The 12450-nt window shown below is 60.6% G+C and overlaps 1 protein-coding gene across 1 annotated transcript; it reads right to left on the reverse strand.

The window, feature by feature from the left end:
- Positions 1 to 9998: 9998 nt before the first annotated feature.
- LOC126232418 (uncharacterized) lies at positions 9999 to 12212 on the reverse strand. The gene has a single exon (XM_049942678.1). The coding sequence runs from the start codon at positions 12210 to 12212 to the stop codon at positions 9999 to 10001; it is 2214 nt and encodes a 737-aa protein (XP_049798635.1).
- Between the last annotated feature and the right edge of the window lie 238 nt (positions 12213 to 12450).

Raw genomic sequence — 12450 nt, forward strand, 5'->3', positions numbered from 1 at the left:
CATTTGTTCCCTTGCGTTCGTTCGTTCCTTCCTTCCATGTGTCTGCGTGCGCGGCGCCTCTCCAACATCCGCCGTCCGTCCCGTTTTCGCCGTACCACACGCCACCGTCGGCGCCGCCTCGCCTCGCCTCCTCCCAGGCCACCACCGCCGCCGCCCCTGTCCGCCCCGCACACCACCATACACCGCTGCTTGTCCTGGCCGTTGCCACCAAAGGCGCCAGCCGCAAACCGCGCCAAACGCCGCAGCGCGCGTGCGTCCTTCCTTCCTTCCTTCCTTCCTTGCTTGCTTGCTTGCTTGCTTCTCCGTGCCGACGCTGCCTCTATTCCCGCACTGCGCGTACCGGAGTGACACGCGCACCCCCCTCGCGAACGCACGACTCATTGTCCTTGTTGTTTCTCCTCTTTCTTACGTCTTTGTTTCTTGTTTTTTTTTTTTGTTTTGTTTTTGTTTTTTCTTTTTCCTCCCACCGCCGCATGTGACACAATGGCCTCCCTCCCCCTTTCGTTCGTTGTCGCCGCTTTGTTTCTCTTTCCCATTGGTGCACGTCCGACGCGCTCCATTTCCACCACACCACGGCCATCGGCCTCCTCAACGGGCAGGCGCAGTGTGCCATTCTCCGGCGCCCAAGCACACCGCGCGGCTCGCTCTCCTCGCCCCCACGCCACGCCACGCCACGCCACGCCACGCCACGCCACGCCACGCCACGCCACGCAGCACAAATGCTGCCGTCTCGCAACACGACACACGGTGCGCACACCCCCGACCGCGCGGCTCTTAAAAGGCATGGCACCGGCGACATGCGCCGCCCCGGCCCGCACCCGTCGTCTCACGTTCACTGCCGGCCGCGTCTGCGGCTACAACCGCACCACAACAACGGTCCCCTCCCGGCAACACATTTGTTGCACAAACACAACCGCCGAGCGCAGCGCGAGCCACCCACACGCGCCCTCCCCGTCTTTAAAGCCTCCGCGTCTCCTTTCTCCTTTCGCGCCCCCTCCCATCTCCCGAATATGCCAGCAGCGGTGCCACTACCGCGAAACGGACACGCCTTCCGGGCCACATGCAAGGGCACGCCCACCACCAACTACTGCCATATTCGCGGACGCAGTTAGGCAACACGCAACGCACTCTCTCTCCACCTACTTTCACTCTCTCTCTCTCTCTCGTCCCTTCTCTTTAAAACACACAAACCAACCAACCAACCACGGCTAACACACTTTTTCGCGACACCTTTGACTGCCGTGACGGCAGCTATCGACCTTCTAAACACACACACACACACCCACCCACCCCTACATACACACCCTTCGCTACACCGGACAACAACAGCGTACACAACAGGAGGGCACACGAAACGGCAGGCAAGGGCAAGGCATTCTCATAGATTCCTCCTCCGAGCCATGTCGGCGAACGCTTTTTTTTTCATCCGGGAAGGCAATGCAATTCAGCCGTCGCCACGGCCGACACTTGCAGCCGCGCCGTAAACGCCTCTCAGTGCGGCTGCAATGCACGGGAACGTTCCGCTGCTATAGACAGCGCCTCTCCGTTTTTCCCTGCTTCGTTTTCCGGTGATTGCTTCTCCATTTTGTTTGTTTGTTTTATTACTTTCCGTTCCCCTCCTCCACCATTGTTTCCGTCCCCAACAGTTTTGCTCATTCCACACGTTCTGCCCAGACACGACACTCGACCGATCAAAGGTCAGCCTTTCGTCACCGTTCGCGGCGCCGACGGTGCCACAGTGCGACTGGTGTTCACACCGACACGTTGCCATGACGCCGGTGTATCGCGCCGATATTGACAGTTACTCAGAGCCGCCGGATCGGATCACATCACCGACACACCTGCCATTTCACACCGGGGGACACAGACCAACGAAACGCGTGTACGCCCATAGCCTCACGCTTACTGTACTCAACCGAACACACGTGCACCTTGAATGACGTGCGTGCGCACAACAGTCCAATCAATCATCAGTCAAACTGCAAGAAACGGCTATCATCACAAATCAAGGGCAACCGTGCGTGTCGCCTACCCCACCCGCCCGTACATTTCTTGGCGACATCGTAATGGATATGCATGATAGTACGACACGTCCATTTAAAACGTCAACCAACACACCAACGCGCCGTACAGCAAAGGGAATAGTCGACGGCAACACAACATTTCACCCTCGCCATCATGTATGATGTGACAACAGACACCCGCAGACGGCCGTAACGGTGACAGCCAACAATCAATCAATCGCGAGGACTTTCAATTGCAGTCACGTGACTAACCGGGCAGACGGAGACAAAGAAATGAATCAGCGCCACAGACAGCACCAACACCTCCTATCTATCTATCTATCTATCTATCTATCTATCTATGTGTCGACAAACAACCACGCCAGGACTCGTGCACGCATTCCACGTCACACCGGCGGCAACCAAACCCTCGCGGCCGTACCCCAGTAACCACAACCACATTCGAGACCACACCACCAGCTGCCTCGCAACCACAACCAAACCGGGTAGCTATGCCGCCCCCCTCTCACACACACACACACACACACACACACACACACACACACACACAAACAATTCCGCTCTTCCCGCAAAGGCAATTTGGTGGCCCTGAAAAGGGCCGTTTTGCCGCTCTCGCAACGGAGGGAGCTTCCTTCCTTCCAAGAGCCGAAGTAACAACCTCCCCTCCTTACTTGGAGCTCGTGTACTTGGTCACCGCCTTCGTGCCCTCGCTCACGGCGTGCTTGGCCAGCTCGCCAGGCAGCAAGAGCCGCACAGCCGTCTGGATCTCGCGGGACGTGATGGTCGAGCGCTTGTTGTAGTGCGCCAGGCGAGACGCCTCGGCCGCAATGCGCTCGAAAATGTCGTTCACGAAGCTGTTCATGATGCTCATCGCCTTCGACGAGATGCCCGTGTCGGGGTGCACCTGCTTCAGCACCTTGTAGATGTAGATGGCATAGCTCTCCTTCCTCTTGCGCTTCTTCTTCTTGTCGCCCTTCGAAATGTTCTTCTGCGCCTTGCCGGCCTTCTTGGCGGCCTTCCCGCTAGTCTTGGGCGGCATCTCGAACGTACAACAACAAGCAGCAAGCGCTCCGCTCTAGTCAGCGTCTCCCCACACAGTGGCACCCGCCGCTACCGCAACACCGCACCTTTACCAGCTCGCCCTGTTGCGGCCGCCGACCAATGGGGCGCGCGCGCAACCGGCCGCCGCACCCGAGCCCATAAAGGGACCCCCACCCCGCCGCCGCCGGCACACGCACGCACTCCGCTGCTCGACTCGCTGCGGCTCGCACCGTTACGGTTACGTGTTTCACGCTTACGCCACTAGCCAAACGCCATGTCCGGACGCGGAAAGGGAGGCAAAGTCAAGGGCAAGTCAAAGTCCCGCTCAAGCAGGGCTGGGCTCCAGTTCCCGGTCGGCAGAATCCACCGCCTCCTGCGCAAGGGAAACTACGCCGAGCGCGTCGGCGCCGGGGCGCCCGTCTACCTCGCCGCCGTCATGGAGTACCTCGCGGCTGAGGTGCTCGAGCTGGCCGGAAACGCGGCCCGCGACAACAAGAAGACGCGCATCATCCCGCGCCACCTGCAGCTCGCCATCCGCAACGACGAGGAGCTCAACAAGCTCTTGTCGGGCGTCACCATCGCACAGGGTGGTGTCCTGCCCAACATCCAGGCCGTCCTGCTGCCAAAGAAGACCGAGAAGAAGGCCTAAACAGGGACCGCGGCGCTGCGCTTGCGTGCTCCCTGCACGCAAACGCAAACGCGCCTTTGCCTTGCCGGCTCGCCTCACAACAATCGGCCCTTTTCAGGGCCACCACACAAACCTACGTCCAAAGCAAAGTTTCCGTCGTCCTCGCCGCACTTTACAACAACGTCCACAGTCATTCATTCGCAGCCGGCGCCGGCGCACGTCCGCCATCTTGTCCACAGCCCGTGTGGCCGAACACACACACACATTTTTTCTGCACCCCTCCACGCACGCACAGTCGCGTTCCAAACAACGACAACGACATCAATACACCAATAATGTGATGTGATCATTGTTAATATGTTCATAATTAAAAGAGCGCGCGCGACACACACACAGCGCGTAACGGCCCGACGACGGACGACACGCGGGGCCGCCGCGCGCGCTCTCCAAACACACAGGCACAGCACAAACCAAACCAAACAGCTGATCCGATCGATGGTCCCGGCCCGCGCCACAAACAAACCACGCACACACCGGACTCAGCCGCGCCCTCCCGCATCCATCACACACACACGTCACGTCGAATCTCCAAACGGAACGCACGCACGCAAAGCAACAGAGGCGCACAACAACAACAAACACAGAGGCAGGCAGGCAACACAGACCCTTTCGCACTTTTCAATTTCCGAACAGTGTGGTGGCCCTGAAAAGGGCCGTTTTTCGTCTCTCCCACCAAGCACGGGCAACGGCACGGCCGCGGGAAGGCCACAGCACAGCACACCGGCTGCCTGCCTAACCGCCGAAACCGTACAGGGTGCGCCCCTGCCTCTTCAGGGCGTACACCACGTCCATGGCCGTCACAGTCTTGCGCTTGGCGTGCTCAGTGTACGTCACCGCGTCGCGGATCACGTTCTCCAGGAACACCTTCAGCACTCCGCGGGTCTCCTCGTAGATCAGACCAGAGATGCGCTTCACGCCGCCCCTGCGAGCCAGGCGGCGGATGGCGGGCTTCGTGATGCCCTGGATGTTGTCGCGCAACACCTTGCGGTGCCGCTTGGCGCCACCCTTCCCCAGCCCCTTTCCTCCCTTGCCGCGGCCTGTCATTCTTCCTCCTCCTCAAGCAAAAAAAGCACAAGCGGCAGCTCCTCACCCGGCGCTAGCGAGTCGGCTACGGTGCGCCGTGAGCGCGCGCCGCCCCCCTATATAGACTCTGGCCCGCCCTCCCCCCACCACGCGCACCGAGGGCATATAAGCGCAGCGCGGGCCCGCGCGGGCCCGTTGTCAAGGCAGCACCGGACGCTTCGCTACCGCACGCACCGCTAACCGCTATGGCCCGCACAAAGCAAACGGCCCGCAAGTCCACCGGCGGAAAGGCGCCGCGCAAACAGCTCGCCACCAAGGCGGCGAGGAAGAGCGCGCCCGCCACCGGCGGCGTCAAGAAGCCCCACCGCTACAGGCCGGGCACCGTCGCCCTGCGAGAAATCAGGCGCTACCAGAAGAGCACAGAGCTGCTCATCCGCAAGCTGCCGTTCCAGCGCCTAGTGCGCGAGATCGCCCAGGACTTCAAGACCGACCTGCGCTTCCAGAGCTCCGCAGTCATGGCCCTGCAGGAGGCCAGCGAGGCCTACCTCGTCGGCCTCTTCGAAGACACCAACCTGTGCGCAATCCACGCCAAGCGCGTCACCATCATGCCCAAGGACATCCAGCTCGCGCGCCGCATCCGCGGCGAGCGCGCCTAAACCGCTTAGCCGCGGCACGGCACCGCACGCGCGCAACACAAAAACGGCCCTTTTCAGGGCCACTAACATCTCTCCGTCGCGAGCAAAACTTTTGTCGGTCTTGCCGCCCAGCCTCTCTCTCTAGCCCCGTTAAAACAACCACCACAATTCCCACCCTCCCGTCCACAGCCGCTCTCGCCAACAATCACATTCGACGTCATCAACACCCCACCCCCTTCAGTACACACACACACACACACACACACAAACAAACAGCCGGACGACGTCACCCACGGGTGGCTGGCCGCCGCCGTCTCCGAGGCGCCACCGCGCCTTCCCAATTCCCGCCGGCCACTTCCACGTCTCAACGTCTCCCTTTCAGAGACAGAGGACACACACACACAAAAACAAGACGCGCCATCCGCAAAGCAAGCAGAGTCTCCAGAAACATGAGAAACCAACCGTCGGCCGCCGCACAAAATACAAAACACAAAACAAAAAAACGGCCACAACCGCTCCGCTACCGCGCGCCGCCGCCTACCGCCACCGGCCCCACAATCCATCCACCACGGCACGCAAACAGTACCCACAAGGGTCATACAGAAACGCCACACAAACATCAACCAACCACACACACACACACACACACACACACCGGCGCATGCACGCACGGCCACCCAAACAACACAACACAACGCGCCAGGCACGACAATCAACGCCTTCCCGACGTCCTCTGATGGCCCTGAGAAGGGCCGTTTTGGGCCGCGCGCAGCCGTGCCATCGCGCGCCACTAGACGACGCGGGGGAGGGGGGTGGGGGACGACGGGGTCAAGCGCCAGCCCTTCCCCTTTCCTTTCTTTACTTTACTTCACTTCACTTCTTCTTCTTGGGCGACGCCTTCGCCTTAGACGGCGTCGTCGCCTTCTTCGGGCGCGGCGCCTTCGGCTTCTTCGTCGGAACCTTGGCGGCCTTCTTCGCCTTCGACGGCGACTTGGCCTTGGCCGGCTTGGCCGCAGCCGCCTTCTTCGCACCCGCGGGAGCCGCCGACGCCGCAGACGCCTTCTTGGCGGCGCCCGCCTTCCGACCGGTCGCCGCCTTCACGCCACCAGCCTTCTTTGCGCCGGCCGCACGGGCGCCCTTCTTCTCCTTGCTGGCCGGAGCGGCGCGCTTCTTCTTCGCACCGCCGGCACGGGCCTTGCCGCCCTCGGCCGCCCCGCCGCCGGCGCCGGCAAGCTTGAAAGAGCCGGACGCGCCCTTCCCCTTCGTCTGCACCAGCTCGCCAGCCACGACGGCCGACTTGAGGTACTTCTTGATAAAGGGCGCCAGCTTCTCCGCGTCCAGCTTGTAGTGCGCGGCAATGTACTTCTTGATCGCCTGCAGCGACGAGCCGCCGCGCTCCTTCAGACTCTTGATGGCGGCCGTCACCATCTCAGAGGTGCGCGGGTGCGCAGGCTTGGCGCGCGGCTTCTTCGCAGACGCCGCAGACTTGGCCTTCTTCGTCGTGCCGGTGGCGGCGGGTGCCGCAGCAGTCTCGTTCGTAGCCGCCTGATCTGCCATTATTTCGACGGACGACGCGCGTACGCACACGAGAGCGAGAGCGAGAGCGGCAGGCGGCAAGCACGGCGGCAGAGAATAGCCGCCGCGCGCGCTGCTTCATGTCGAGGAATACCTGTGCCACCCTCCAGTGTGGGGGGACAGGTCCTCGTCTTCTTTCATGAAGTACTGATCGCCTTTCGCGATCTTGCCTTCATCATGTTGGGTTCTTTTTAGTTTCGATGCTTTAGGTTTTCAGAGTTGCTCTGCATCCTGAGCTGGTAATGGTATGATGCTTGCCTCACCATGGTGAGGCAGTTTGGCTTCGTTGCTACTGCAGCTAATTGCCGGGTAGCTCTTCTTTAGTCCTGTACTGCGTCCATTCGGCGTCGCAGCAGGTCAGGCCAGCGAAGCGTTGCCCGCCAGTGTGGCCTGTTGCCGAGCTCGCGCACCAGGGGATTTGGTGAGAGTTCGGCTTTTCTGTAGAAGCTGGTCGCCAGTTCTGTGTACCGCTGTCTTAGCGGTACAACGTCTGCGAGCCTGTGCAGTTCCTCCGTCGGGAAGTCCCATGGGAGGTGTAGTGCTAACCTGAGGGCTCTATTTTGAATAGACTGGAGTCGCCTTAGGTTCGTTTCGGCCGTATTACCCCATACTACGGCCGCGTATTCCAATAGTGGTCGAATGGCGGCCTTGTACAGGGTGAGGCCGACCTGTTCTGGAAGTGTGGAGGTCGGGTTTAGTAGGGGGTAAAGCAGTTTCATTCGCCCCAGTGCTTTCCCCCTAATTTCTTCAATGTGTGACCTCCACGTAAGTCGACGGTCCAGTGTGACCCCCAGGTATTTAGCTGTGGCACTCCATGGGACTGGGACTCCCCTTACTGCGACGTTTGGAGTGTCATCACGCAGGTGGCGAGTAGCTACAATGAGGGCTTGGGATTTCTCCCCATTGTATGCTAGTCGCCACTTCGTTGCCCACTCGGTGAGGGCGTCTGTGGCTGCTTGCAGTCGCCGCTGGAGTGCATTGACGCACCTACTGCGGCTGAAGATAGCTGTGTCGTCCGCATACAGAGCGAGATGTGTGCGGTCTGTATGCGGAAGGTCAGCGGTGTATACGGAGTAAAGCGTCGGCCCAAGGACCGAGCCTTGAGGTACACCCGCGAGTACCTGGCGCTCCGTGGAAGTTCCACTATCTACCCGAACGTGAAACGTTCTGCCCTCTAGGTAGCTCTTGATGAGCTTCACGTGTGACACCGGTACCCCCAGGTCAAGTAGCTTGAACAGGAGGCCGTCGTGCCACACGGAGTCGAAGGCACGAGACACGTCGAGCAGGAGAGCACCGAAGTACTCACGTCGGTCGATGGCACCGAACGCTTCCTCCGTTAGGCGCAGCAGTTGGTGCGTTGTTGCGTGATGCCTCCGGAAGCCGAACTGCTCGTTCGGTAGGATACCTTCCGCTTCCATATGTGCCTGCAGACGGGTTAGGAAGAGTCTCTCGAAGATCTTCGACAATGCCGGAAGCAGACTTATCGGCCGATAATTTTTGGGTTGGCGAGCGTCCTTGCCTGGTTTGGGAAGGGCGATCACCTCTGCGTGCTTCCAGCATGTCGGGAAAGTCTTCGTCTGTAGCACCTGGTTGAAGATGAAGGTTATGTGTGTAGTAGCTTCGTCCGGCAGCTGCTTTAGGACCAGGTTTGTTACATTGTCTGGCCCTCCTGCCTTCTTTCTGTCCAGACGACGGAGTTGTTGTCGCACCTCTTCCTCCGAGATGGGCGTCAAGTTGTCCTCTGCGTCGTTTTGCGCGCGAAGGAACACCGGGAGTCGTTCAGCCACTAGTTGGATGTGGGCGGCGTCTACAGGGTCGTCCACAGGTGTAAAGTTCGCAGCGAACGCATCTGCTAGGGCGTTGGCCTTTGCAGACGGCTCGCTGACGTACGCCGCGCCCACTTGAAGCGGAGGTGTACGTTGTACTCGGCGGAGGTGGCCTTTTACTGACCTCCAGGCTGAGCCGTCCTCCAAGTTCAGTTGCGCCACTTTGCGCGCCCATGCTTCATTTCTATGCCTGTCCACCTCGGCTTTGATGTGACGACACATTCTATTTAGCTCGCGCTTGGTGGCTGGGACCCTGGTGCGCTGCCACTCGCGCTGGAGCCTGTTTTTTGCCGTGATGGCGTCCCGTATGTCCTGCGGGAGCGGGTGCGGTTTGCAGTCGTCAGGTTGTCTCCGCTCAGGTGTAGCTATGGCCGCGGCGTCTGTGATGCTGCGAGTGAGATGGTTAAGTGCAGCTTCGGCGCCGAGTGTTGCTGCATCGGGGGCGTCATCAAGTTTCTGGGTGACTGTTTCACGGAACGTGTCCCAGTTGATACCGCGCAGGTCCTGCCCTCTGCGCGATTGATGGATGACGTCGGCGTTTAGTTCCACTACGACTGGCAGGTGGTCGGATGACATCATCGTTAGGGTGGTGGCTGTTGCGTGTAGGCGCGTGCCCTTCATGATCGCGATGTCAAGGACGTCAGGCTGCCCGCCATTTCTGGGGTAAATGGTCGGGCTGTGAGGTCCAATGACTATCGCCTCGTGTCTCTCAGCCACATTGAGCAGCCGACGGCCGCTGGTGTTAGTGAGTCGGCTGTTCCAGGCCGTGTGCTTGGCATTGAAGTCGCCCCCTAGTATCAGCTTACCAGGGAGCGACAGTAATGCGTTTGCGTCTGCTGCGCTAAGCGGCCTTTTTGGCGGCCTGTATACCGCGCAGAAGGTTATTTTCCCTACTCCCGTTTCGACTGCGACGGCTGCTGCTTCCATCGCTGTCAGTTCGGGAGTAGGTACTTGATAGTGTGCCAGCGTGCGTCGCACATACACGGCCGTGCCCCCGCCGTGCGTCGGCCTGTCGTATCTGTAGCATTTGTAATTCGCTACACCCACTCGCACGCCAGGCTTGAGGTGGGACTCCGTGACCAGGCAGATGTCGAAGTCTTCTTCTCTGATCATCTGTCTGAATTCGGCGCCCTGCTTGTAGAGGCCCTCTGCGTTGAAGATGCAGACTTTGAGATTTCTTGTGCGCTCAGGCATGATGGAATTCTGCAGGTTTGACGGCGGATGCTACGTGTTGCACCACGGCCATGAGCTCTGTCATCTGCTGCAGCATTTTCTCCATGCAGCAGAGAATTCTGTCTATGCGTCCGTCGTCAGCGCTGGGGCCGACAACATGGCGGACGGCGGGCGGCCGGTACGCGCCATCTTGTCGGGTGCCGACATCATGGCGGGTCGCTGCAGTGCGGCTGGCCGGCAGCCGCCATCTTAAACGCGGCGGGTCAGCCGTGCTGGCTGCCGCGGGCGCGGGCGGTGCTGGTTGGCTGCCGGCAGTACCTGGCGGTGCTGGAGGTGGAGCTGCCTGCTCTCGTGCGGCGTGCGCGCCATTTTGTCTGTCGACAGCATGGCGGGCGGCGGTGTAGCGCTGCCTCCATCTTGGCTGTGGGAAGTCGGCCATGCTGGCTGGGTCGGGCGCCGGCGGAGCTGGTTGGCTCGGGGTGCCCGGCTGCGGCACAGGGGGCGGAGCTAGCTGGCGTTGCTGCGGCTCGGCGGGCGTCGCTACCTGCTGTTGGCTCGCTGCTGGGCCGATGGTGGGAGGCCTGCGGGCTCGCGGCGCAGCGATGGGCGGAGCTTGTCCTCCATTGCTTGCGGACGTCGTGGCCGCAGGAGGAGCAGGTGGGGCTTGGCGGCGAGGGGTGCTATTGTGCGACTGACCTTGTCCGGCTCGCGTTTCCGCATTCCTTCCCCTGCCGCGGCGGGTGCGACGACCTCTCCTTCCTTTGTTCGCGGAGCTGGCCGTCGGCTGGCGGGAACTCGTGGCCGAGTTCCTTTGTGGTTTCTGCTGTGTTTTCCCGCGCGCGCGCTCGCCGTAACTTAGGAGCACTGGGCAGCCGCGATAGCTGGCCACGTGGGCGCCTGAGCACAACTTGCACTTGGGAGTGAAGTCTTGGTGTGGGACACCTTTGAGTGCACACGATTCTGTGGAATGGTTTTCGCCGCACTTTACACAGTAGTCCGGCATGCTGCAGTACTTTTTGACGTGTCCGGGTTCTAGGCAGCGGTAGCATTGCGCGAATGCCGATTTGTTTCTCAGTTCCTCGGCTCGCACTTCCACGTTACCTATTCTCGTAAGCTGGAACAGTTTTCTGTTTTCAGCCGTGTTATTCGCTATCACAAGCGTTAGGGGGCCGCGACCTCTGGTGCGCAGCGGCTTCATCTTTATCACTTCATCGACTGCGAAGCCCATGCATTCGAGGTCCTCTTTGATTTCTTCCGGCTTGAGAGACCTCGGAAGGTAACGGAACACTACTTTGAGAGGCTTCTTTCGGTCGGCGCTGTACGTGTAGAAGTGCCACGAGCGTTCTTCTACGAGCGTTAGCACCTTCCTATAGTCCTCCGTCGTTTTAATGTTGACTTTTGCGAGTTCTTCGCCGACGGCGCGAACTGTATAGCTGTTCCTGCCGATCGCCATGTTGAGTGCGTTTTGCAGCTCCCTGAAGACGCCTTTGTACTCGATGACGATCGGCGGAGGTGTCCTGCGCTGTTGAGGTGGAGGTAGCACAATCTCTTCGTTCTCAGAGTCGCTTAGGGCGCTGAAACTATTAGCGACTCCGACTGGTGCTGGCCCCTGCTGTGGCGCGACTTTTGCCGTTTTGGTGGCCTTGGTGAAGCCGTCGGCGTCCGTCGTCCTTGTGTTGGCGCGTCTTCGCGTATTTTTCGGAGGCGGCGGTGGCGTGGCGCTTGCCTTCTTACGATATTTTTGGGCAGGCGGCACGTCGTCCGACTGCGCACGTTTCCGTGAGGTTGGCTGCTCTTTTGCTGGCGCGGGTTCATGTTCCATGAACTCCTCTTCATCGTCCGATGCCGGCAGCTCCGTGTTGGAGGCTTGTGGCATGAGACCGATGAGAAGCTGGAGGCCGTCCTCACTCTCTCCTTGTGTTGTAGCTGAGTTGGCGGGCTTCTCCATGGGTTGACACGACGCGTCACTGCACTCGCGATTAACACTACGATCACTGTACTCGCGGGATGATGACGCGGTGCCTGCGGCACTTAACAGAACACTCGGTTCACTACCGTCTCTCCGTAGGGGAGGAGTACTATCAGAGCCACTCGGCAGTGACCCTGACGTACTCGACTCGACCCTCGATGCGTGCAGGGGCGCGGCCCTGTCCGCTGGAGCTGACATAGTCGTTTCAGCGTGCGGTGCGGCGGAGCGCGCGGCGCGTGCGTCCGTCTCGCTCGGCATCACTGACTCGAGTGGCCGCCGCGCCGCCAGGCCCAGCCAGTGTCGCGGGCGGGCGCGGACGGCCGAGAGAGCGGCCGCCACTCTGCGCGCCGCCGCGCCGCGCCTCCCGCGCTTGCTACCGCCCAACGTCCGACAGCCTGTGCGGACCAGCCCCAAACCTGCGCCGCAACCACCCGCGCCGTTCAAACCACCGAGGATGGGGCTACACACGGCCACACCACAGTCGCCAACCAGTCGC

The sequence above is a fragment of the Schistocerca nitens genome, unplaced genomic scaffold (assembly GCF_023898315.1).
Source record: "Schistocerca nitens isolate TAMUIC-IGC-003100 unplaced genomic scaffold, iqSchNite1.1 HiC_scaffold_495, whole genome shotgun sequence".
Lineage (NCBI taxonomy): Eukaryota > Metazoa > Arthropoda > Insecta > Orthoptera > Acrididae > Schistocerca > Schistocerca nitens.

Coding starts and splice junctions, on each gene's coding strand:
- LOC126232418 (XM_049942678.1), bottom strand. CDS start 12,212: ATGCCGAGCGAGACGGACGCACGCGCCGCGCGCTCCGCCGCACCGCAC.